This window comes from Chenopodium album, chromosome 25, assembly GCF_948465745.1.
Source record: "Chenopodium album chromosome 25, dcCheAlbu1.1, whole genome shotgun sequence".
Taxonomy (NCBI): domain Eukaryota; kingdom Viridiplantae; phylum Streptophyta; class Magnoliopsida; order Caryophyllales; family Amaranthaceae; genus Chenopodium; species Chenopodium album.
Window position 1 is genome coordinate 770,006 of NC_137858.1, and position 27,395 is coordinate 797,400.

The window sequence follows — 27,395 nt, forward strand, 5'->3', positions numbered from 1 at the left end:
TGTTACCTCGAGCATGCCTAAATTAATGAACCATTTAATCCAATATTCATAAGTGTATGTAAGATATTGTACTGAAGAATGAACAACATGTCAACATATGCATCTCCCATTCTCCCATAACTCTATATATAACTGAATTCTAGAAAATTATGCCACATCAAGAAATTAGGAGTATGTTGTAATATTGTATTGTAATTACAACTTGACATTTTACGTGTCTTATCTTTAAAATTTACATAATACGGAGTACTCTATAACATTTTTTTTGAGAAAAACCGGAAGGTGCCTTATATTATTAATTTACATAATAATTATAACATTAGGATAATTGATAATACATAATTATTTTAAATATAAAAAAAAATGTTGTAAATTGGTTGGTTTGCAATTTTTTAAAAGATAATATGTTGCAAAGGGAAAACATACGTTACATTTAAAAGAGAACGCACAAATGACATAACTTTTTTTGTTACACTAGTAGGAAGAAACTTGACCCATTGTTTAAAGACAGACGTCGTAGCTCAACTCTTGAAATCTTGCGCAAAAAGAAAAGCATTTTAACAACAATTCCAAATTATTTAACAAAAAGCATTAAAAAGAAAAAATTAAAGCTGTTCAATTGAATCTCTCCTCAAACTTTATTTCTTCGCCCTAAACTCTCTCACTCACTCACTTTCTCTCTCCTCACTTTCTCTCTCTTCCGATTGACGATTCACCATGACGAAGCAGCACGCAAATTGGTCTCCTTACGATTTCAATGGAGGGTAATTCACTTTCTCTTTCGCAGAATTCTTCAATTTCCCCCTTTTTTTGCCCTAATTTTTGAATTAATTTTATTGGTGTTGGGATGAATCAGAACATGTGTTGCAGTAGCTGGTGCAGATTACTGTGTGATCGCTGCTGATACTCGTATGTCAACTGGCTACAACATTCTCACTCGCGATTACTCCAAGATTTGCAAGCTGTAACTTCTCTCTTTTTTTTGCCCTATTTTAGCTGAATTGAATTAAGTTTGTGTTACTGTTTTTGGGTTTTGATTTGTTTGATTGATGAACATGAATTGCTTTTGTTGATTGGTATGATGGGGAATGTGATTGATTAGTATAATTAGCTGTTGGATGATTAGGGTTTTAGTATGATGTGAACAAGACTTGTGAAAGTGAAGGAATTGATTGGGGGTTGGCCATTTCTTGCTTAAGGAATGAAAAAGGCTTGAAAGTGGTATAATTGTTCCAATTTATTGGAGCTACCCTAGACCATTTTAGGTTTAATGGGTTGTTTGTTGATAATGAATGTGTTCGTATATTGACCACAGTTCTGATTTTGATTGTTTGTCGCAACGTTAAGCTTTTAGCTCAGTGGGTTGTTTAGAGGATTAGTTAAGTTTCACTTGTTCGCTGCTGTTGGTGTTTTGATGAGATGTGGTGTGCATTCATGAACAATGTATTTCAGTAGCGATCTTAATTTAAAGAGGAGGGAGAGGAAGGAGTGAACTTGCTTTTGCTTTCCAATATTTTTAATAAGATTACTGGGGTTGTGTTTACATACCTTTATCATTCTGAAAAAAAGGCCCCAGCCAATCAAGTGATGTTTGATTTATTTTTCTGTGTATGTATTTGGAGAAGGAATTATTGGGGCATTATATCTTCTGTTGCTTCTCCTGGTAAATATGGTCATCAATGTGCGTGCCTTTACTTCAGCAATGAAAGATGAATCTGATGGCTGTCTATTGCTGTTAATCTGATTCCCCCCTCCTCTCCCCAATTGCATCTTTTATGTCTTCTGAGTCCTGTTTCCATTGACCTTGCAGGGCTGAAAAAAGTGTATTGGCTTCATCTGGGTTTCAAGCTGATGTGAGGGCCTTACAAAAGCATTTAGAAGCAAGGCACCTGGTAAGGTTTTCTTTGTTTTTTTTTACCATCTTACAATTGGAATTTATCGAGTTCTAATATGGTGACTGTAACTTTGGTCTCGCTGCTCAATATTTGATTGCATACTTTTGTTTTCTTTTTGCTGATGAACATGCCATTATGTTTCTTCCAAATGTAGAAATGTATACTTATTGATTGCTACTTCATTCTTGTAGTACTCTTAATGGGAAAATTGATCTTTAGCTAGGTGCCATTTTCATACAAGAAAAGTTTTTATAAAAGATATGTTAGAGAAGGCCTAGTGAAACTCGGAAATGGTTTCTATTATGATTTTTTGTTTTGGACAACACATGAAAGCACAGTAATTTTGGTGGTGCAATAATATAATGGAGCCACCAAGCCAGTAGCACAGCTGCACAGTAGTATCCTTCCTTGAAAATAAAGTATAGATAAAGGCTGCCCCATAGTTTTATGTTTTATGTATTGCCTGTTTAGGATTCTGCATGAGATGAGTTACAAAGAGAGTTTGATGTACACTGGATTACTGTTATGTTAATAGAGAGGCTATTTCTGGTGGACCCGTACATTATAGAGAGAGTTACAAAGAGAGTTTGATGTACATGACCTATTGCTACATTCTAATAAGAAAAAAGCTAGCAAATTTAATGAGCCATTTTAATTTAGTCTGCTACAAAACAAAATTCGAAGAATGGTGATCTTTTTCTCAATTGGAAATTGACCGATATTCCAATAGATTTTTGTATAAAGACTGTCACTCTCACTACCCCTTAACTTTGATATTGAGCTTGTTAGCATCGCTATGGATAGGTATATGGAGTATATCTTATAATTTCTCATGTCAGGCTGATCTATGAACTTATAACTGGTATGTAATAAACTGAATATTAAATAGAAATGAACCAATATTTATTATAACTGATATTTAAAAAACTGAATATTCTTATTAGACTATTGGTTTCTTTATTAAACTTTCTTCTGTTTGTGCCCCAGATTTATCAACATCAACACAACAAACAGATGAGCTGCCCTGCTATGGCTCAGCTCCTTTCAAACACTCTGTATTATAAACGTTTCTTCCCTTACTACGCTTTCAATGTATTGGGTGGCCTTGATAGCGAAGGTAGCTTGCAAATAATTATTTTCTTTTGCTCCTTTATGTTCTTAAATGTATAATTACTGAAACCAAAAAATTAAAAAATAAAAAATAAAATAAAAAATCTCCTAATGAAAAATATGTTAATTTGGCTTCAGGCAAGGGGTGTGTATTTACATATGATGCGGTGGGGTCATATGAGAAGGTTGGATACAGCTCCCAGGGTTCTGGTGCAAAGCTTATCATGCCTTTCCTGGACAATCAGTTGAAGTCTCCTAGTCCCCTCTTACTACCTGCACAGGTATGTCATTGATTTTACAGGGTATCTGCAGAAAGTTGTCTCTATTTTCTCTGTACTTTCTTCCTCTTTTAAGTGGAAATCTTAGCTGACTAGAAACACTGGCTTATGCAGGATGCTGTGACACCACTGTCAGAATTAGAAGCAATAGATTTGGTGAGAACTGCTTTTGCATCTGCAACTGAGAGGGACATTTACACTGTAAGTTTTTACTTGTCAATTTTTATAAGTATTATTTTCTTCGGAAAATTCTGAAGTGCCTTTTGTGTTTTGTTCTTGTGGGAGATGACTGTCAAAATACTTTTTGACAGTTTCAAATTTAAAACCCCTCTTCTAATATATTTAAACTTCTGCCTGGAGATTTTTTTCTTTCCTGTCTCCCGAATCATGATATTCTGTTATAGTAGCAGTGGTAGAATGGCTTTCTGCCAAAGAATACCATGGAAAGTCTATTACCCCTGGATGCAAACAGTGCTTTGTGCTTACATATTTACCCCCTTCCCTGGTACTGCCGTAGAGAAATAGGCCGAAGTTAGCTATGTTTGGACTACAGGAGTGCTTATAGAAAATTGGGATTTATGCAGTTTGCTTTAGTAGTCTGTACTGACTGTAATTTTGTTTGGGCAGGGTGACAAGCTGGAAATAGTGGTGCTCAACAAGGAAGGTCTTCGTCGAGAATACATGGAACTCAGAGAAGATTAAGCTGTATTCCAAGAATGTCATTATTACATTGAGTTGTTTCGTTGATGACATTGAAGCATTGTTAGTGAAAACATGTTTGTAGCAGAAGATGATGATAAGTTTGGAACACTCTTTTCTTGTTATCTGAAACCGTAGTTGGAACTAGCTTTGCCAGGAAATATTATGCATTTATGCGTACAATTAAAATTATTACCATGTGCTCTTTTGGGCTATTTCTTTTTGATTGCTTTTTTTTTTTTTTTTTTTTTTTGAAAGGCTCTTTCCGACAACTTGAAAGCAACTTAAATCTTATATTTTGCACGTTAATTTTGATATCTGTCAAGAACGGAGCAGAGAAAAAGATGTGCTTGTGCAATGGATTATATACAGCACATGTTTAAGAATGATTGTTTACCAACTCTTCTCTGAAATCCATATATTACTATTGCTTTAGGGCATAATACCATCTACCTAGTCACTATAAGGTTATACTTCGTATAATATTGGTAGAGCCTAGATGGTTAGTTCACTCTGAATTTGTACCCTGTTGCTGTCGCTTGATAAGTTGATAGTTGAAACTAAACCCATACGGTCACTTAACAGAGCGAGCCAGTAAGTATAGTGACATTGGGGGTATGGCCTTAGGCCTAGTATGAAATTTGCGAACAATCGAATGTTCTACTATAATGAAGCTTCAACATTGCTATCCTGTCCAACAGTCCCGTCTTCCCTCCGTTTTTTCTGTTTCCTTGGGGAAGAGCGGATTTGCTTCTGTTTCTTCCCACTCCGTGGTCCCCCTAACAATGACCAACACTTATAAACCTAGACATGTTTCCCCTTTCCTTGAAAGAGCAATTACAATCCAACCCAATCTAAGCAAACACTTTTATTTGTAAAACTAATAGCTGAGTGTTTATTGGTGAGTGTGTTGATTGTTGAAAGCCAGGTGCAAACTTAATCTACAAGAAGGTATAATCCAATATCTTAAGTTAGAAATGTCGAATGAAATGAAACGTAATTCCCAAGTTTATAGGTATATCTCCCTGTAAGAATATAGTCAAAGCAACATTCGATAAGTATATTAGAATATTACAGTACAACATAGTATCATACTATCATCTTAGACTACACTTAATTACAATTATTACATAGTATCATACTATCATCTTTAATTCTATATCAAGATTACATTTAATTACAAAATTATTCTCTACTAGTTACACTGATTTCTAGACATAATTTAAGGCTAACATTATACGTAAAATTATTTACATAATTATATGCTTACACTCCCCTCAAAGAATGCTTAGGAATGAAGGATATAGTGGTATTGACCTCAGTACTCGCACTCTTTTTGTCCTTACATAACATTCAACCATGTTTTCTGAATATTTTTTCATGAAATGAGTAAAAATGTTGATATCCTTAACAAGTTATGATTATGAACTTCATTAACGTAATCCCAAAGTCCCCTTATAGTTTTGTGTAGGAATAAGACCAGAACTCAGTTGACTTCTATCAAAGTTCTATTTCTTACTACAAGTTGTCCTTCAAACCCATGATTATGAAGACAATGTTTTTCAAATATTGTCAGAAGTATTTCTGCATTGTTGTTGCTTTTGCTCTAGGCTTCTTATTGCTGCGCTTTTCGCTGCCTGACTTTGCGAATATCTCATCCTATGCAAACGCTATCAGGCAGCCTGTTGATGCAGGAAAACTGAAGTCTAGTTGGAAATCTCAACAGCAAGATCCTTGCTCGGGTCGTTACATATACATGCATGATCTCCCTTCTAGATTTAACCAAGACTTGGTCACAAAATGTCAGACACTCAGAAAACAGTTCAATTTATGCCCATATGTGGAAAATGGGGGTTTTGGCACTAGGCTAAATGTCACGGTCCGGATGTTTTGACACCGGGTCGTGCGGCGCGCCCTCGTCAATTGAGGACAAAGACGCAAGCCTAGAACGGAAGAGGTTCGTGAGCACACAGCAACACGGACCAAGTGTATCTCAAGGAGCACTCGTTAACCACGGGTGCGGAGTCGGGGCTTGTGACGGCCGATACTTCAAAGCGGGCACAAGCGGAACCGACGAGGAAAGGCGTCTCTTGAAGGTTTTTTAGTTTGGTGGGGGATGCTTCAAGACAAGGCAAGCACAATATCTATAAAGGCTTAAACAACAACACAAGTCTTAAAGCAAGGCAAAGGGGTAGGGAGCTTAGATTCAATAACCATTCGCTCCCTAAAGAGCTTTATATAGTATTACTAGAGGAATACAAGTGAACGTTGGAATGACAGTAACACAATAATTCTCCCTAGAGCCTAGAAAGTAAAAAGAAAGACTTAAGAGACATTACATAAGGGAAAATACAATAAAAAGGGAAGGGGATACATAGTTAAAGAGGCGGATTCTAACATCCTCCCCCACTTAAGCCGTCGACGACCTCGTCGACTTACAAACAAACTTACACAAAAAGAAAAAGAAATAGTAGCTTCAATCTTCGGTTGCTGAGGAGGTTCTCGTCCTGGTTCTGATGTTGGCACGACTGCTGTTGTTGCGGCTGTCATCTTCTGCATCTGGGTGATATGGTTTGAGACGACTAACGTGGAAGACTGGGTGTATCCTCATCCACGTAGGTGGTTCAACCTTGTAAGCACTGTTCCCAATCTGTTTGGTGATGCGGATGGGACCCTCATATTTCCTGATCAGTCGACGATCTCTTCCTCGAAGAAACTTGAGTTGTTCTGGCAGAATTTTCACCATCACCATGTCCCCTACACTAAATTCCAATGGCCTTCTGTTCTGGTCGGCCCACTTCTTCATTCTTTTCGATGCTCGCTCTAAGTAGGCACGAGCAACTTCCATATTTTGTTGCCATTCTCGCTGGAACTCTCGTGCTTCGCGGCTCCTCCCCTCTTCGGACGTTGCTATGGTGTGTGGCAGGAGAGGTTGTTGGCCCATTACCAGCTCAAAAGGGCTTCTGTTGGATGTCGTACTCTTCTGGGCGTTGAAGCAAAGTTGTGCAACATCAAGGAGTTTCACCCAATCCTTCTGGTTGGCGCTGACAAAATGTCTCAAGTATTCCTCCAAAAGATCGTTGAATCTCTCTGTTTGCCCATCAGATTGTGGATGGTGGCTCGAAGACATGTTTAGGTCTGATCCCATTAGCTTAAACAATTCAGTCCAGAATATGCTCGTGAATCTTGTGTCTCGGTCGCTGACGATGCTTTGTGGTAGCCCCCAATACTTCACAATGTGTTTGAAGAACAATGATGCCGTCTCTTCAGCACCACAGGCCTTCTGCAAGGGAACAAAGGTGGCGTATTTTGAGAATCGGTCGATCACCACCATTACAGCTGAGTATTGATCTACTTTGGGGAGACCACTGATGAAGTCCATCGATATGCTTTCCCACGGACGAGACGGCACTGGGAGGGGATCAAGGAGGCCTCCGGGTTTCTGACGTTCCACCTTGTCTTGCTGACAAACCAAGCAGGTCCGAGTGTAGTTCATGACATCGTCCTTCATCCCAGGCCAATAATACCCCATGGAGAGTAAGCTTAGAGTCCGCTGCCAACCTGGATGTCCCGCCCACAAAGTGTCGTGACATTCTCTCAACAACATCTTCCTTAACCCGCCGGCTTTCGGGATGAAAAGTTTTGTACCTTTGGTGAAGAGGAGCCCATCTTCCATCCAAAAACGCCTGGTCTTTCCCTCTTCAATCATCTTCATTATTGTTGTTGTCATCGGATCATCTAGAAGGTAAGCTCGTACTTGATCCCTAATCGACGTGGCAATACTGCTTGCAGTCATGGGGGCCAGTTTGTAAGTTGCGGCAAGATCAGCACGCCTACTCAAGGCATCAGCGACTCTGTTGCTTGCTCCCGGTCTATATGTGAACTCCACATCAAAGTCGGCAAGGGCTTCCTGCCAACGAGCTTGCTTGCCCGTTAACTTTGGTTGGGTGAGGAAGTAGCTAGCGGCCGTGTTATCGGTGCGAACAATAAACTTCGAACCCAACAAGTAGTGTCTCCATCCCTTCAAGCAGTGAACGATGGCTAAGAGCTCTTTTTCTTGTGCTGCATATCTCCTTTCTGCATCAATCAACTTCCGACTCTCATACGCAATTGGGTGTCCATCTTGGAGTAGGACCCCGCCCAAGGCATAATCGGACGCATCCGTCTCAACTTCAAACGGCTTGTTGATGTTAGGGAGCGCTAGAACCGGCTCCTTCATTACTGCTTCTTTGAGCTTGATGAAAGCTCCTTGTTGTTTCTCTAACTAATCCCACTTTTTATCTTTCTTCAACAACTCCGTTAGAGGGCTTGCTATCTCAGAGTATCCTTGAATGAATCGGCGGTAGTAATTAGCTAACCCCAAGAACGACCTTAACTCAGAAACGTTCTTTGGAGCTTGCCAATCACTAATGGCTTGGATTTTCTTAGGATCCATCCTTATGCGGCCTCCTCCTACAAAATGTCCAAGAAAGCTTACTTCCTTCTTTGCAAAAGCACATTTCTCTCGCTTCACGAACAAGTGATGCTGTCTCAATTTTTCGAACACCTTCCTCAAGTGTTCCAAATGATCTTCGAGGGTGTTGCTGAAGATGACAATGTCGTCTAAGTAGACCACCACAAACTTGTCTAGATAGTCGTGAAAGACTTGATTCATCAATGTACAGAAGGTTGCAGGGGCATTTGTTAGCCCGAATGGCATGACCAACCACTCAAACGCCCCGTACCTGGTGACGCAGGCCGTCTTCGGCTCATCCCCTTGAGCAATTCGAACTTGATGGTAGCCAGACCTTAGATCAAGCTTGGTGAAGTACACAGCGTCTCCTAGCTGGTCGAACAAATCTGCCACCAATGGGATCGGATAGTGATTCCTCACTGTCAACTTGTTCAAAGCTCTGTAGTCGATGCACAATCTCAAACTACCATCCTGCTTCTTCTGGAAAAGGACCGGCGCACCATAGGGAGCCTTGGAAGGTCTGATAAATCCGGCTTCTAACAACCCATCCAATTGTCTGCGTAACTCTGCGAGCTCTGGAGGGGCCATCCTATAGGGACTTCTCGCGGGTGGTCTGGCACCAGGCGCCAGTTCAATGTTGTGATCTATGGCCCTTCGAGGGGGGAGAGATTTCGGGAGCTCCTTAGGGAGGATATCGGAGTATTCCCCAAGTAACTCTCTCACGACCTCGGGGACGTCCCCCTCTTCCTCTACATCCTTCATTGAGAGAGTAGCGAGGAACGTAGGCTCATTCCTCCTAATCCCCTTCTTGAGTTGCATCGCAGAGAGGAGGGGACCTTTAAGCTCTTTTCCTTCTTCAGCTTTAGTGTGTGTCCGCAAGAGGCATGGCTGGTGGCTTGTCACAAGTAAGGACCCTAGGTGGGGCATCGGGACAGCCTTACTGGTGTGTAGGAAGTCCATCCCTAGAACCAGCTCAAAATCATCCATTGTTGCCACTGTGAAATCTAGAGTCCCACTCCACTCTCCAATCTTCGTGTTCACGTTCCTTGCCACCCCGCAAGTTGGTTGAGCTTCAGAGTTAACGGTCTTCATTCGACCTCCACTATACACGGCCTTCAGGCCTAATCTGTTTGCCTCCTGCTTTGTAACAAAATTGTGAGTGGCTCCCGTATCAACCATTGCCCGGGCTTTCTTCCCGTTTATCAAGACATCCACGTACATCAAGCTGGTGGTTCGGCTCTTGTTCTCGGATGTTTCTTTTCCCATTGCACACATATAGTATACTGCCCCCAACTTAGAGGGCTCTTCTTCACTGACCACCTCCTCCTCTTTGTCATCCCCCTTGGTATGTTCTGAGGACATTGAGGAGAGCTTCTTCTGGAGGTTGTCTATTTCCGCCTTGTGTTGGCACTCGAACCACTTATGTGGTCCGCGACAGAGTATGCAAGTGAGGGGTTTATTCCATGATGATGAGCCGGAGGACCCACCTCTGTTTGTGGACGCCGCAACTCCGCTCTTCCGTGAGTCCTCTCCCCCACTCCTATATCTGTTTCCTACGCTGTTCGAGCTAGCCTGAGAGTTCCCACTAGTGCTCTTCGGAGTACTTGAAGCTGACCCCATGTTTCCCTTCTTCTGGGTAGGCACCCTTTCTGATGAGTAATCCATCAACCTTTCAGCTGCCGCTATAACACCTGACAGGGTATCAATTTTCTGGCGCCATATCTCCCTTTGGGCCCAATCTTTCAGGCCTCGCACAAAGTTGAACAACCGGTCTTTCTCCGTCATGTCATGGATCTCCAACATGCACGCCGAATACTCTTTTACATATTCTCGAATGGAGGTCTTGTGTTGCAAGGTTGCAAGCTTGGTGCGAGCCACGAACTCAGTGTTCTCTGGGTAGAATTGAGCCATCAATTCTTTCTTTAGATCTTCCCAAGTGTCTACCGACGTCCTTTTAGCTTGGATATCGGCGTACTTTGTGCGCCACCAGAGTTTGGCGTCATCCACTAAATACATCGTGGCAGTATCCACTTTTAGTCCGTCCTCTAACTGGCATATGCGGAAGTATTGTTCCATGTCAAAAATGAAGTTATCCACTTCCTTCGAATCTCTCGTGCCATTGAAGGTCCGAGGTTTGGGAGGTTTTATTCTAGCACTTCCGCCTCCCCCAAGTCCTCGTTGAGCATGCATCAAGGTTGCACATTTGTCTTGTGCCTCATCAGCAAGGCTTTGCACAAAATTAAGCTGCTCCGTCAACCCATCTACCGTCGAAGCAAGCCTCTCTATTTGCTCGGCTTGTTTTATCACAATATCCTCGAGCTTGGGCAATCTTTCTCCCAACATATCCCACTCTTCCGACTTGCCTTCAAGCCATGCAAGTCGTTCTTCCAACGAATATTCTCGCGTCTCGTTGTCAGCCATTTTTCGAGCAACCTGGCTCTTAATCCAACTGTCACGGTCCGGATGTTTTGACACCGGGTCGTGCGGCGCGCCCTCGTCAATTGAGGACAAAGACGCAAGCCTAGAACGGAAGAGGTTCGTGAGCACACAGCAACACGGACCAAGTGTATCTCAAGGAGCACTCGTTAACCACGGGTGCGGAGTCGGGGCTTGTGACGGCCGATACTTCAAAGCGGGCACAAGCGGAACCGACGAGGAAAGGCGTCTCTTGAAGGTTTCTTAGTTTGGTGGGGGATGCTTCAAGACAAGGCAAGCACAATATCTATAAAGGCTTAAACAACAACACAAGTCTTAAAGCAAGGCAAAGGGGTAGGGAGCTTAGATTCAATAACCATTCGCTCCCTAAAGAGCTTTATATAGTATTACTAGAGGAATACAAGTGAACGTTGGAATGACAGTAACACAATAATTCTCCCTAGAGCCTAGAAAGTAAAAAGAAAGACTTAAGAGACATTACATAAGGGAAAATACAATAAAAAGGGAAGGGGATACATAGTTAAAGAGGCGGATTCTAACACTAAAGCTTAATGCCAGTTCAGAGGATTCTGAAAGTGTGATGTCAGGGGAAAGTTGGTATGCAACTACGCAGTTTATCTTGGAGATGATATTCCATAGTAGGATGAAGCAATACGAGTGCTTAACTGATAACTCATCTTTGGCCTCGGCTATCTATGCACCCTTTTACCCTGGGCTAGAGGTAACCCGGCATCTATGGGGAGGGTTTAGCTCATCAATCAAAGACGAGGGAGCCTTGGATTTTACAAACTGGCTAAGGGGAAGACCTGAGTGGGCACGCGTGTTTGGTTGGGATCACTTCTTTGTTTCTGGGAGGGTCACTTGGGATCTTAGGAGGCCAACCTACATTGGTCCCAACTGGGGTAGCAAGCTCATGAATTTGCCCGAAACCAAGAACATGACAATGGTAACAGTAGAAGGAAGCCCCTACGCCAACAATGATTTTGCAGTCCCAAACCCAACTGATTTCCACCCCTCGAATGACAGTGAGGTATTGCAGTGGCAGGAAAAAGTAAGGAAGACGAGAAGAGCTCACCTATTTGCGTTTGCAGGGGCAACACGCTCTTATAAAGGCTCAATCCGAGGGGAGCTTATCCGTCAATGTAAGAATGCACCAGGAAATCAATGCAAATTGGTTAGCTGCGTTCCGAAAAATAAAGCCAATTGCAACAACCCTGCAAATATCATCAAGGCATTTTTGATGTCTGATTTCTGCCTGCAGCCTACAGGGGATTCAGACACAAGGCGTTCCACTTTTGATGCCATCTTGACTGGCTGTATACCTGTTTTCTTTCATCCGGGATCAGCTTACGTCCAATATTTTTGGCATTTGCCTAAGAATTACACAAGCTATTCGGTTTTCATACCAATGGAGGGGATACAAAATGGGACGATTCATGTTGAGGAGGTTCTGCATCAGATATCTCAAGATGTCGTGACAGCTATGAGAGAGAAGGTAATAGGGCTGATTCCAAGTATCATATATGCGCGCCATAAGTTGAAAACTGAAGATGCATTTGATATCACTGTCAAGAGAGTCCTCGAGAGAATTGAGGATGTTAGGAGACAAATTCAAGAAGGGAAGGACCCAAGAAGCAGGTTCCCAGAGAAGTCGACCTGGAAATATTACTTGACAGGAAAACTCGAAAAACATGAATGGGATTCATTCTTCAGAAGCAAGCAGTGAAGTCGAGTCCAGATGAGGGTATACAATCAAATTTACTGCCTATTTCTTTTCAATAATCCCTATTATACTATAGCAGTTGATTTGTAAGGGAAATAATATAATGTAATCCCTACAAATCTACAATAAGACCATATGAGCCATGGTTAATAAGTAATCTCCGAAGCCAGTCCTTTATCGAATTTTTTCAGTTCTTGCCTTTATGCCTAGTTGCCACAGTCAGCACCATTTAATCAAAACTACTATAATATGGGATCTGAAACAGCTCACCTTCAAATTTTTTTTTTTCTTTTGGCACCGAAAAAAGTTGCCGAAACAAGATGCAGCACAATACTTCACCATGAGACCTATTAACCAGTGGAAACAAAAACTCGATAAACATAACACAGGACTGAAAATTCAGATTTGTAGAACTGAGGAAGAAGAAATTTGGGGGGAAATTAATAATTGGTTGCATAGCAATGCAATTACATCATCAATAAGGAGATTAAAACTCCAGGCCTTCGGGTGGCTGGACACTGATCCCTATACAAAGTCAAATAAATCGCAGCCAATTTCTGCTCATCTCCTTCCTAGCTGATCACTCCATATACATAACCTCTGACTTCTTTCCCTCTCACAAACTCATTGCTCCCGTATCCAAGCTAACTCCAACAGATTTATTGGCATTACCTAGTGTCCCTTCTGCTATACCTGATGCACTACAATCAAGCTCATGAATTTGTCCGAAGCCAAGAACATGATGTTGCAAACAGTAGATTTGAGCCCTTAAGCCAACAATGATTTTGCGGTGCCATACTCAACTTATTTCAACCCCTCAAATGACAATGAGGTGTTACAGTGGCACAAGGGGTGAGAAGGACGAGAAGAGCTCTATCTTCACTTACAGGACCATACGCTCATATGTACTCTGTCTGAAGGGAGCATATCAGTCAGTGTAAGAATGCCTCAGGAAATCATTGCAAACAGGTAACTGCAACAGCCCACATCATATCATCAAGGCATATGTGAATATATGATGTCTAATTTCTGTCAGCAACCCCCTGCAGATTCAGACACAAGGCGTTCCACTTTTCATTCAAACTTTGGCAGGTTGTATTTCTGTTTTCTTTCTCCCAGGATCAGTTGTATACTTGTATTACAGTAAATACTTCTGGCACTTGTCTAATGCTACACCAGTTATTCACTTATAATGCAAAACGATGGAGGGGCATAAGAAAATTGGGACTGTAAGTGTTGAAGAGGTTCTGCAGTAAATCTTTAAGGATGCTGTGATAACTAGCTATGAGAGAGGAGGTATTGAGGCTGATTTCAAGTATCATATATGCACGTCATAAGTTGGAACAATAGATGATGCATTTGATTTTGCTATCAGTAGTTCTCCAGAGGACTCAGTTTTTAGAAAACAATTACAGGGTGGAAAGGACCCAAGAAGCAGGTTCCATTAGAGTCAGTTTGGAAGCATTACTTGGGCATTTTATTCTTTAATACCTCCTGATTGTTCGTAAAGGGAAATGGAATCAAATCACTAAGAGAAGAACTGAATCTCCCACATAAATTGAGACTTCATAAACTATGGCTAGTAAGTATTTTCTGAAGCCCATCCTTTCTTCTCCAGCTCTTGCCTTAATGCCTGCATCAACAACCATTCATCAAGACCCATCCTGAAGTGCAAGATCAACTAAACCAAAACTAAAATGAAATCTGAAACTAACTACACAATGATATAAATTTTCACCTTGATTCTTTTTCGATTCATATCAAAATCAAAACTCCCTAAACGAGATGCAGAACGATACTGCACAATTGACTTCTTCCCCGGAGGAAACCAGAACTCAACATCATCAACAAACTACACAAATGAAAGCACATGTACTGCAAGTCAATTTCTGTTCCCATGCTTAGATTATTTAGCAATTCTACATAGTTGTGCTAATAACCTACCCCCATTATGGGACTTTCATATTCCACACGCACATAATCATCTTTCTTCTCCATGATTCTTGGTGTGAAATTCTCCGGTTTTGTTGATTCAATCTGCAAATATAGTGACCATTATTTAATTTACCACAAAAAACACCAGCAGTTTTTCATGGACTGTTTAGTAGAGAAACCTTACAACTGCAAGAAGCTCCTGCATTGCCACTTCTTTACTCACAGGTTTCTTGCTCCCTCTCCCTTCTTCAGGGTTGTAGTTCCTGTTAGTTGCATATGATAAAAAAATCCCATTACTATTATATAACCAATACACCTAGGAGAAACTCTTTGCTACATTAACATATCCTTGAATGTCTTACTAATCAACCAAACTGTACCAAAGTTACCAACTTTCTCAAATCTTTTGACACTTCTACCCCTATGAATAAATCTAATCCTACATTCCTACTAATAATAGTAATAAATCACCACCTATGTGACGTCCAATTCAATTGTCACGTAACTAGTTCAAGTTATAATGTCAATGCGTCCAAATTCAGTTGTCACATAACTAGTTCAAGTTATAAAGTCAATGCGACCGCTAATTCTTGACAAAGGGAATAATTTACAAGCTAGACTAACCCAAACCCACCTAACCTACACTATTCATTGTGCAAATATGAGAGGACCCAAATAAAATACAATCAGTAAGATTATTCAGCTCATTGATAAAACTCAAAAATTGCAGGAAAACTATAAAAATAAAAAAGCAAACTTACCAAGGAGGGGCATAATGGGAAGTGTCAGATGAGTTTTCAGAAGTGGAAAGACAATTTTTAGTAGCAGGACATAAGGCCAATGAAGGTGGATTCTTTTGCACTCCCAAATATTCTGGTTTTGTTCCACTGTTCAATTTTAAGAAACAACAACAAATTATCATTAAACCATGGATTTAAATATGAGAATCAATTTCAAATGTAAAATATAAGCAGATAATTACTAGAATTAATATTGAGAATGACCTGAAATGGAAGATTGCTGCAAGTGTAGCAAATTCACTGCTTCTTAGTATGATTTCCCTTCGATTAATTGGGGCATTGGGCTTTATATGTTGTTCTTGTTGACAAGAGAGGATGCTGAGATTTAGAGAGGGGTTTATAAAACGATGGTTGTTTTGTTTTTGAATGATGTTTTTGTGGGTGAAATGGTAGCTGATTGAATGTGCCATTGATGCCATTGATTTAAGCTCTTTTCTTGGTGTGTGTGTGTGTGTGTGTGTGAGTGTGTGTGTCTCTCTCTTTGAGAAGTTTGTGTTGTTGAGATGTTTTGTAGTTTGGGTTGTTTTGGTGGGTGAATAAAGGCCCAAGGACCGTTGCCCAAAGAAGCATGTAAATAAACAAGTTTTGTATTGTTTTGATTGGACACGTTGGCTAACACACGAATACTTTTTAAGAGAAGGTTAACACACGTTTTTTTATCATTAAGTAAAAAATAAACAAAAATAACAATATTTGTCTATTTGTCAAGCTAATAAGCACAATGTATTGAGCTTGACTAGTCGAAAACTCAAAACAATTTGGTTTCTAATTTCGAATGAGCCACTATATTTTGGAATTTGTAATATACACACGGGTGCACCGTACATCCAAGGTTAATATTTAGTCTCATTTGATGATTAAATTAAAAACAGTTATCAAAATAAGAAAAAAATACGGATAACAGTGCACCCTGACACTCAAGTGCAAATAACAATCTCTCATTATTTTTAAAATTGTGGTGCTACACTTGATAGAAAAGGCCCGTATTCGTCCCCCATAACAACAATTAAAATAGGAATGAAACCTAACCACTAAAAACTAGTCCCCGAATAGGCGAATACGCATTATTTCAAAGGGTGAATCGAGCATAACACAAGAAAAAAATGTGGGACTTAATCGGAAATTACAAACTTTTGGCCAAGTAGGTACTTTAAGCGGCAAAATTCTGAGAAAAGTGTAGTATCTCAAAAAGTCTCCGTATTTTCATGGCACATTGAAGCGTCTTCAGCAATCTCTCTCACTTCCTCAATCAACAATTCTGTAATTCTCTCTCTTCCCTCAATTAACGATGGCTCGCAACAAGGTAATTCCTTTCCATTTACTTTTCATTTTCAATTTTGATGATTTTAAGGGTTTTTGTTGCTGTTTTTATTAGTAGTTTTTTCAGCATATAATTTACTGAATTTCATTATCTGTACTATTGAAATACACTTTTCAAGCTATTTTTTAGCTTAATTTTTTAATTTTTGGTGTGAATATTGTTAAATTTTGTGAATGGATTGCTGAAAACTTGAAATATAGCGAATTTGAGGTTTTGTAATTAATATAATTTGTTGCATGAATGTGCTATAATTTTGAGACGAAGAACATGCTAATTTTGGTTTTTACTTGTAAAATTGAAATTAGACGATGCTATTTTATGGAGGTTATTCCCTAGTGAGGTTGAATTGACTTAACATAAGCTCAAAGTTGTTAGCTTGATTTTTTTTAGAGAGTAGGATGGATTTAGGCGTGTTGTTATGTGAGATTTGGTTGTTTCATCTGTTTGAGGACTGAGCAATTGAACATTCGTGTTACTCGAATTATACCGGTTTGTCATGATGCGTTCCCCAACCCGGAAATAAAAAGCTGAAGATAACATTGTTCATATTGATTATGAACTGAATTGGAGATAGTGAAGCTTTTAGTGAGGTTCACTCATGTACTCGCGGTGAACAAGACATCTTGAATATGGAGAAAGTATCTTATAGGTGGCTACTAGGAGTTGTTTAGCATTTCTTATGGGTACAAAGACGTAAATTTCAGGAAGATTAACATTTTTTTTCTCAGTTCTTGCCGGTCTCATTCTCTGGTATTACATTTTAGGAAAATACAAAGTAGTAATTGTCAATGCTTTGGTCAGTTTGCTGTGAGACGAAGTAGTTAAGACAGCGTTTTATAATATTTGGATTTGCTAGCTACTTCTGATTTCATGGTTTACCTACTGTATACCTTTTCGATGACAGGAATCACTGGTCCTATTGCTTGATGTTGGTCCAAAAATGCATGGTGTTCTTCCACAAGTTGAGAAAGTTTGTGCCATGCTTTTGGAGAAGAAGGTTAATATGTCATTACTCTACACTCTTCCATCTGACCATCACCCCCTTTTATTATCCAAAGGATTTTCTTGTATCTTAATGTTTTTTTTGTCATTCTCCAATTAATGATAATGTTTTCTGTGATGAATTGATGATGTGCTTCCTGTAAACTGACTATTATTGAATGGAATAATAAAGTACTGAAACATGGTCTGAAGTGTTAATTTACTGTGTCTGCAGCTGATTTATAACAAATATGATGAAGTGGGAATTGTCTTATTTGGAACTGCAGGTATCTTATCTTACACTTTCTTGTTATACATTTATCACTCTCATGTTATGCATTAGTTCATGCTTGTGTGAATGTTGTTTGTTTATTGCCCCTTAATTCTGCTTTAGGTACTTTACACATCTTACATTTACTACCTTACTTTGCATCCTTTTTCTTGTTTGCTCCGTAATAGTAGACTATTCAATGCTTTTTTGGGTCAAGTCTATTTAGAAACATCTTTGCAGTAGTACATTAGTACAGCAATGTTATGTCCATTTGACATTCTCTACCTTACCCTAGCCCCCTAGGTGAGAGATTCCTTTTTGGGTATTGGGCCAATAGTCTGTTTTGAATTATGGCCACAACACACATGGCCTATATAGGAACATCTATCTTGACTTCATTGCAAACTGAAGTAGCCTTAGAAACAGGCTAGCTTGGGCTCATTCATAATGTGCCTGAATGGGGATATACTCCATTGTTTGCTAACATAATCACCTAGAAACTCTTATATAACCCTTTTCAGTGGTCACAATACATCACGAACATACATGTCCCAACAACCCAACATGCAAAACTGATCTATGTAATGTGTAAACAGCTTTTGTGCTTTGATAATGTTAGTATACTTGGTATATTCTGTAATCTTGTCAATGGTGTCTTTGTTGAAATTTGAATTTTTAAAAAATAGGTATATTCTGTAATCTTGTCAATGGTGTCTTTGTTGAAATTTGAATTTTTTTTTAAAAAAAAAGGTAAGTTGGGGCATATTATAGAGAAAACAAGATGAATATAGAAGGGAAAAAGACTCAGTGCAGCAAATAACTCTTCAGTTTTTCACTTTATCGCCTTATATTTTTTCTGTGTGGTATTGAAAGCCTATATATTGTTTCATTGACAAGTCATTTGATTTGCATTACAGAAACAAACAATGAGCTCACTAAAGAAGTTGGTGGATATGAAAACATTGTGGTTCTGAGGAGTATAAAAGTTGTAGATGGAGATCTGGTTGATGTACTGGATCAGATTCCACGAGGAACGGTTCCTGGTGATTGTATCTTTCATGATTAGTTATTTTGTTTTTGTGCTCTCATTTTTATGCTTGGTTCTAAGTTTTTGAAGGGTTTGACTGGTTCTTCAGAAATCTTTTCACAAAATACCTTATCCTATATATGTGATTTAGTTTAATTGACTTTACTCCTCTTTTCCGCCTATGCATTCTTGTCCTTTCTGTTAGTTTTGATGCCAGATCAACCTTCTGCATCTGCTCCCCCAGTTGCATTAGTCAGGGACCTATCATTTATGAAAGTTACCTAACTACGAATCTAAATGGAGAAATTCGTCAATATAGGTACCTTTTCCTATATGACTATTTTGTCCTTGTTTCTTCACCCAAATTTGTCATTTTACTCCCTGTACTCTCGAACCAGTTTGATTGGCCCCTGGGGTAGGAGGTTTTGTCAATACCTAGACTCTACTTCTTGATTCCTCTCAGTGATGCATATATATATATAAACTGATCACACCTGACTGGAGCAAATGTAGCTATTCTCAGCTGTTGTTGCACTTAGGAATTAGGATCGAGTCAGTAGGCTATAGTTTATTTTCTTTGCTTTGTTGTAAATTATTACTGATTGTATAACTGCTGTTGTTACATACATTCTTTTGATTATATGTTTGAGGCCTTGACTTTATTGTTAGTTCTTGATGCAATTATTGTTGGTATGGATATGCTAATAAAGAAGTATGGACCAACTAACAAGGGGAAGAAACGCCTTTGCCTAATCACTAATGCACTCTCTCGTCTTAGAGATCCATATGAAGGCACAAAAGAAGATCAGGTCAGCACTATTGCTCAGCAAATGACTGAGCAGGCTATAAAATTGGAATGTGTAGTAGTTAGAGGGAAGCTAAGTGGTGATGCTGATAAGAACGTTATGGATGAGAATGACCAACTATTAGAACTTTTCACAAAGAGAACTTGGGCAAAGACTCTTTATGTTGAAAGTGCAACTTCATTGTTAGGAGCACTCAGGACTCGGAGCATAGCCCCTGTTACAATATTCAGGGGTGATCTTGAAGTGAGCTCTGCACTGAAGATTAAGGTATGTTACATAATCTTTCATGGTATGGTTGAATGCAGTTAGATATTATTCTCTATAGTTTGTACTTTTTTGCACAAAAAGTGAGAATTTGACTTTTATTTTTTCCTTATTACTTGACAACAACAAACAATAGGTCTGGGTATACAAGAAAACTTCCGAAGAAAAATTTCCTACCCTAAAGAAGTATTCAGATAAAGCACCTGCAACTGATAAATTTGCCACCCGTGATATCAAGGTGGACTATGAATATAGAAGCATTAATGACCCTGAAACAGTTGTGCCTCCAGAGCAAAGGATCAAGGGTTATCGTTATGGACCAGAAGTGGTTCCTGTATCATCTGATGCATGGGAAGCTGTCAAATTCAAACCAGAGAAGAGTGTGAAGCTCCTAGGATTCACTGATGCTAAAAACATACTACGGTGAGGAATATTTAGTTTAAGCTGGATTTGCAATCTTCTGTTGCCTTTTAGAAGAAAAAAAAATCAACAATTGAATCTCTAATTTTCATGTTAACAGCCAATATTACATGAAAGATGTCAACATATTCATTGCTGAACCTGGCAAGAGAGAAGCTGTTACTGCAATTTCTGCATTAGCTAGAGCGATGAAGGAATTGAACAAGGTTGCCATAGTTCGCTGTGTTTGGAGGCAAGGACAGTCAGGTGTTGTGATTGGAGTCTTGACACCAAATGTGTCTGTGAAGGAAAATATTGTAAGTCTTCCCTTCCAGTTTCACATCTATATTCATTTACCTGCATATTCCGCTCTTTATTCATTTATCCTAAGATTTTTTGGTTTTTTTTTTATTTTTTCTAACTTTGTTTACAGTCTTATTTTTCCCGCCTTTGTGTGATTTTGTATATGCTATGTGTGAAGGCTGATTCATTGTACTTCAATGTACTCCCGTTTACTGAGGATGTTCGAGAGTTCCATTTTCCTTCTTTCAAAAATCTCCCAACATTTCAGCCAACTGAAGAACAGCAGGCAGCTGCTGATAATCTAGTAATGATGCTTGACCTTGCACCACCTGCCAAAGAGGAGAACTTAAAGCCGGACCTCACACCAAATCCTGTTCTCGAGGTACTTTCTTATAGTTCTGTCTATTCATGCTATAAAATATGTGTTTCGTGGGGGTTGAGGGGATTATTGCATAACTGAATCAAGGATCTTATGTTTTTCACCGGGGTTATCAGACCTAAATAATATTGCAGTACTCTTACAGTTTTATTCACTTCTATTTTATCTTTTTATTAAATTATATGCTCAGTCTTCTGACGTATTTAAATTTGGTTGTTATCCTTTTTTAAAAAATATTATGAAATTATAATAGAAACAAAATTGGTTTAAATCCTTATGCCCATGTGTGGCCCTCTGACTCAACCAGTGATGAGTTTGGAATTCATTCTTCCCGAGCTGGTCCTATATAGCGGTGTCAATTCGGGTACTCGGGGCCGGGTTTGGTGAGTTTTGGGTCGGGTGTATTTCAAAGTTGAGTCCTGCTAAATCATTGTGTCCATGCAAGTCGAAACCCGAATCGGGTAGTTTCGGATCAGATTGGATCAGACCGGGTCATTTTTTACACCTCTAGTCCTATACTGTTCATGTGGAAGGGATATGAATGAATGTTTAGCATGGTCAATTGATTAAAAATTTAAAAGGACTGTGCCTATTGCTTTATTTTGATGATAGAAAAATTAAGGGGCTTATCTTTATATTATTGAATGATTGATTGATTAGACACTAATAATCTGGTAGTGCCAGTTGCAAATGAATGAAGATCATTTTCTGGCATGATTATTATCTATGTGAATGCTAACTGTTATGGCTATCTGTTCTCCTTTCTTGATTAGCTACTTTGAAATAGATACCCTTCCAAAATTATCAGAGAGGGCTGAGAGGACTGGGAAGGATTAGCCATAATATGATAAGATGACCTAAAATTGTAAAGGCGGTGTGCTGAGTTTCAGTCATAAGGGACTGAGCTATCTAATCTCTTGATGGTAAGTTGTTTTGACTGTATTGCATCATTGATTAATAAGATTCTCTAACTGGCTAGCTATCTTATGTCTGTGCAGCGGTATTATCACTTTCTTGAACTAAAAGCAAAAGACCCAGATGCTGCTGTGCCTCCACTTGATGAAGCCTTGAAAAAAATAACTGAGCCTGATGCAGAATTACTATCTCAAAACAAGTCTGTCATTGATGAATTTCGAAGATGCTTTGAATTAAAGGATAACACTACGGTGGGGAGATCTGGCTTACACGCTCTTTGTAAACATTGTCACTGTTTATGGGGCACTAACTTTTCCTACTTTAACAGAAGAAGAAATCAACTAGGTCAGTCAAAGAGAAGCCATCTGGGTCAGATGATGAGAAAGAGGCTGCAGAAGACCATAATGTGGGGAAAACATTAATGACCACCGATGATAATACTGCAGTTAAGGCTGAGATCAGTGATGAGAAACCATCCAGTGCTCTGGCAAATAAATCTTCTGTCTTTGTTGAGAAGCCATCCAGTGCTCTGGCAAATAATACTTCTGTTAGTGTTGAGAAGATTGGGAACATTACCCCAGTCCAGGATTTTGAAGTTATGTTATCTCGTAGAGATAGCCCAGATTGGATAAGTAAAGCGATCAAAGGTATGCGAAGCAAAATTCTTGAACTTTTAGAGGACTCAATTGGAGGAAGTAACTATGACAAAGCTGTCGAGTGTCTCGTTGCCCTTCGAAAAGGCTGTGTCCTTGAACAGGTATGCCTCTGAATTTTCCTTTGCAAATGAGCTGCAGTCTTTTTTTTCTATTTTTTTTTTATTATTATTTGTGTGCCTCTCATTTTGTCACATTTGGACGTGACAATTGAAATAACATCAAAGTATTTCACAGTATGTGTTGCTTGGACTTTTGCTTTACTGAAGGTTGGATGATCACCAGCATTGTTTTGAATATTAAGTTTATTTATTGTAGGAACCAAAACAATTCAACGATTATCTACAGTATCTTTGTAGATTCTGCAAGGAGCATGGTCTGAATGATTTTTATGAGCTCCTTGACTTAAAAGGGATGACATTAATCACAAAATCAGAAGCCGTAGACAGGTTTGATTAGTATTCTTTCTGCTAGCCACCTTTACCTTTTGCCTGAATTTCACACCGTGACCATCATCATCATCATCATCATCATCATCTATTATTATACATATAAAATTTTGGCCTTTGGGGTTTTCTGGTAACAGCTCGTTACTGGTTACCTTCACATTGCAGATTTACATCTAATTATTGTCTCTTTGCAGTGATGTGGCAGATGAAGCAGCGTGAAGTTTTCTGGTTACCAAAGAGCCCAAGGTCGAATAACTACTTGTTGCCTAATTGAACTGGTGTACATATCCGGAAAGGAGGATGCCTCAGACACTCGACGCACTCTGCAGTTTCCTTGTCAAACTTTTATTCCAAGGGGAGATGGGGGTTCCAGTATTTTGTAATCACATATATCCAATGTAAATTTTGCTGCAGGCAACTGCAATAACCAAATTTACCATCTCATGTTGCATTACATATTCGTAAGCAGTAATTTTGGTTAAGTAGTTTGATATTAAAGTTTAGAAGGATAACAAACCACTTTAAATCTAATTTACGACTCCGTATTGCAGAATTGGAAAGGAAAACACTGTATACAAATACAATAATTTTCTAACCAAACGCGCACTCTAACAACATAGGAAGTACATAACTAAATAGGATTTCTTTCCCCGACTAAGGTCACGAGTCATGATGCATTTAACATGACCTCTTTGTACATACCGGGTTCCAGGCACTATTTACGACTCCTAAGGCCCTTAAGACATGATGATTAAGGATGAATAAGATGGTTCCGGGGCACTATTTATGACTCCCAAAGCCCTTTGGGAGCATCTCGGAAGTATTGGGATGCATAATCTCACTGGGTGAAAAATGATATACGGAAGCCAAATATGAAGGTTGTAAATTTGTAATACACAAAATCGAAGCGATTTAGAAGGTGTCAGGACCCGGTGTTGGAATTTTATGGAACATTACAGGATGCATCCCGGGGTCATATAATATTGTTTCGATCCATATATGACCATTAAACGGCTACGTATAGGCCCCTTGAAAGCTTATAGCCAATACGAGAGGTGTGTACGAAAACGAGAAAATTGACCGTTTTAAGGCAAATTGGATGGTCCCACCCACCCAATTGGATACCCGGAGGGTATTGGGGACCATGGTAAACATCTTGGCATTTATTTCCAGGCGAAAACAGGTCAAAAAGTTCCAAAATTGAAGGCTATTATCCACGTTTTTTGAGGAATTTTTGAGGTTACGTGGCCTGGTGGCGAAAAGTCTTAAGGACTTAGGGGATGTATCTTAGGGTCATATAATGCCGTTTGGAACCATATATGACCATTATATGTTGTCATAAATGTTTGTTGTAGGCTTGAGTTCACGAAATCAGTTCAAGTTGCGAACTGGTAAATTGACCGTTTTAAGGCAAATTGGATGGTTCCACCCACCCAAATGAACTCCCGGAGGGTATTAGAGACCATGGTAAACATCTCGGCAATTTTTATTTATGGGCGAAAAAAGGACAAAAAATTCCAAAATTGAAGGCTATTATCCACGCTTTTTGAGAAATTTTTGAGGTTTCGGGGCCTGGTGGAGAAAAGTCTAAAGGACCTAGGGGATATATCTTAGGATAATATAATGTCGTTTGGAACCATACATGACAATTATATGTTGTCATAAATGTCCATGGTAGGTTTGAGTTCACGAAATCGGTTCAAGTTGTAAACTGGTAAATTGACCGTTTTAAGGCAAATTGGATGGTTCCACCCACCCAAATGGACTCCCGAAGGGTATTAGGGACCATGGTAAACATCTCGGCAATTTTTATTTCTGGGCGAAAAAAGGTCAAAAATTCCAAAATTAAAGGCTATTATCCACGCTTTTTGAGGAATTTTTGAGGTCACGGGGCCCGATGGCGAAAAGTCTTGAGGCCCTAGGGGATATATCTTAGGGTCATATAATGCCGTTTGGTACCATATATGACCATTATATAATGTCATAAATGTCCGTTGTAGGCTTGAGTTCATGAAATCGGTTCAAGTTGCGAACTGGTAAATTAACCGATTTAAGGCAAATTGGATGGTTCCACCCAACCAAATGAACTCCCGGAGGGTATTAGAGACCATGGTAAACATCTCGGCAATTTTTATTTATGGGCGAAAAAAGGACAAAAAATTCCAAAATTGAAGGCTATTATCCACGTTTTTTGAGAAATTTTTGAGCTTTCGGGGCCTGGTGGCGAAAAGTCTAAAGGACCTAGGGGATATATCTTAGGGTCATATAATATCGTTTGAAACTATATATGACCATTATATGTTGTCATAAATGTCCATGGTAGGCTTGAATTCACGAAATCAGTTCAAGTTGTGAAATGGTAAATTGACCGTTTTAAGGCAAATTGGATGGTTCCACCCACCCAAATGGACTCCCGGAGGGTATTAGAGACCATCGTAAACATCTCGGATATTTTTTATTTCTGGGCGAAAAAAGGTCACAAAATACCTAAATTGAAGGCTATTATCCACGCTTTTTGAGGAATTTTTGATGTTACAGGGCTGGTGGTGAAAAGTCTCTAGGCCCTAGTGGATATATCTTAGGGTGACATAATGCCGTTTGAAACCATCTATGACCATTATATGTTGTCAAAAATGTACGTGGTAGGCTTGAGTTCACGAAATCGGTTTAAGCTGCGAACTGGTAAATTGACCGTTTTAAGGCAAATTGGATGGTTCCACCCACCCAAATGGACTCCCGGAGGGTATTAGGGACCATGGTAAACATCTCGCGATTTTTATTTTTGGGCGAAAAAAGGTCAAAAAATTCCAAAATTAAAGGCTATTATCCACGCTTTTTGAGAAATTTTTGAGGTTTCGGGGCCTGATGGCGAAAATTCTAAAGGACCTAGGGGATATATCTTAGGGTAATATAATGTCATTTGAAACCATTTTTGACCATTATATGTTGTCATAAATGTCCATGGTAGGCTTGAGTTCACGAAATCGGTTCAAGTTGCGAACTGGTAAATTGACCGTTTTAAGGCAAATTTGATGTTTCCACCCACCCAAATGGACTCCCGGAGGGTATTAGGGACCATGGTAAACATCTCGTTAATTTTTATTTCTGGGCGAACAAAGGTCAAAAAATTCCAAAATTGAAGGCTATTATCCACGCTTTTTGTGGAATTCTTGAGGTTATGGGGCCAGGTGGCGAAAAGTATTGAGGCTCTAAGGGATATATCTTAGAGTCATATAATGCCGTTTGGAACCATATATGATCATTATATGTTGTCATAAATGTCCGTGGTAGGCTTGAGTTTACGAAATCGGTTCAAGTTGCGAACGGGTAAATTGACCGTTTAAAGACATATTGAATGGTTGCACCGCATCACCTGCCAAAAAACATTGAACTTCAAATTGATTTAACATAATGCCATACGAAAAGTAGGAACCAACATTTAATCGTCAAACATGACATAATCTATAAATTCACTAGAAAAGCTCTTAGTACAATATGTATGAACAAATGACTTCACTAGAAAAGTTCCAAGTACAACTTTATGTATGAACTATCGAGTGTTAAAACATTATCCCAACTTCATACAACTTCCCAATTTACCAAGAGTGTATTTTGCTCACTTGTCCATTAGATGTACCGTTCTGAATCATAAAAGCCATCTTTCCTGATGTAATTAGATATACTAATCAAGTAACATATACATTAACTATTTTGAAGAATTATTAAATATTCCTTTCACATTTGCATAATATGAATTGATATTGTAATTAATATTTACGAATGTTATCTTCCATAAAAAGTAACTTATAACAATAATTGATAACATTTGTATAATTCATCACTATATAAAGTTATTGTTAGAATTGATAGGTACCAAGTAAAATACCAAAAAAAAAAAAAAAAAAAAAAAAAAAAAATACCAAGCATTCATTGTTTTTGTACTCAAATGGCATCCCCAAAACTCCAATTTACCTGTGCTTTTTTAATCACATTCATCTTCTTCGCTCACTGCAAAGGTACATAGTTTTTCTTCTCTTCTTTTGCTTTTTTCCTTTCCTTATTACCAAATAGAAACTAATGGAGTACTTTCCTTGTTAAAATGCTAAAACTTTAATTAAGAAAGTGTCATAAAGGAGTAATAAAAAGAGTAAATATGCCCCCTTTGCAAGTATGTACATTGTACACACAAGGTGCAATCACTTGGGCAAACATATAGCTTTGGTTTTACCGTACACTTTATACAATCGGTTGTACATAAAATAAATTGCCTTTTTTTTTTTTTCATGTTGTTCATTATA

The 27,395-nt window shown here is 38.9% G+C and overlaps 5 protein-coding genes across 5 annotated transcripts; 3 read left to right on the top strand and 2 right to left on the bottom strand.

Moving 5' to 3' along the window:
- Positions 1-601: 601 nt before the first annotated feature.
- On the top strand, positions 602-4,208 carry LOC145614450 (proteasome subunit beta type-1). Its single transcript, XM_081669505.1, has 7 exons — positions 602-764; positions 857-964; positions 1,811-1,892; positions 2,883-3,012; positions 3,144-3,286; positions 3,398-3,484; positions 3,911-4,208. Exons 1-7 carry the CDS (start codon positions 718-720, stop codon positions 3,983-3,985), a joined length of 672 nt encoding a protein of 223 aa, XP_081525631.1. The 5' UTR covers positions 602-717; the 3' UTR covers positions 3,986-4,208.
- A 4,038-nt stretch (positions 4,209-8,246) lies between these two features.
- Positions 8,247-10,856, bottom strand: LOC145615685 (uncharacterized). The gene has a single exon (XM_081670743.1). It carries the CDS (start codon positions 10,854-10,856, stop codon positions 8,247-8,249), a length of 2,610 nt encoding a protein of 869 aa, XP_081526869.1.
- A 595-nt stretch (positions 10,857-11,451) lies between these two features.
- Positions 11,452-12,597, top strand: LOC145615687 (putative xyloglucan galactosyltransferase GT11). Its single transcript, XM_081670744.1, has one exon. It carries the CDS (start codon positions 11,452-11,454, stop codon positions 12,595-12,597), a length of 1,146 nt encoding a protein of 381 aa, XP_081526870.1.
- A 28-nt stretch (positions 12,598-12,625) lies between these two features.
- Positions 12,626-15,812, bottom strand: LOC145615065 (uncharacterized). The gene is made up of 6 exons (XM_081670143.1): positions 15,534-15,812; positions 15,291-15,416; positions 14,714-14,792; positions 14,539-14,631; positions 14,333-14,446; positions 12,626-14,227 (listed from the first exon to the last, which is right to left on the bottom strand). Exons 1-6 carry the CDS (start codon positions 15,746-15,748, stop codon positions 14,174-14,176), a joined length of 681 nt encoding a protein of 226 aa, XP_081526269.1. The 5' UTR covers positions 15,749-15,812; the 3' UTR covers positions 12,626-14,173.
- A 712-nt stretch (positions 15,813-16,524) lies between these two features.
- LOC145615011 (ATP-dependent DNA helicase 2 subunit KU80-like) lies at positions 16,525-23,476 on the top strand. The gene is made up of 12 exons (XM_081670094.1): positions 16,525-16,632; positions 17,555-17,647; positions 17,867-17,918; positions 18,820-18,951; positions 19,599-20,002; positions 20,136-20,422; positions 20,520-20,715; positions 20,880-21,083; positions 22,079-22,246; positions 22,324-22,752; positions 22,967-23,097; positions 23,292-23,476. The coding sequence occupies exons 1-12, from the start codon at positions 16,618-16,620 to the stop codon at positions 23,314-23,316; spliced, it is 2,136 nt and encodes a 711-aa protein (XP_081526220.1). The 5' UTR covers positions 16,525-16,617; the 3' UTR covers positions 23,317-23,476.
- Positions 23,477-27,395: the final 3,919 nt, after the last annotated feature.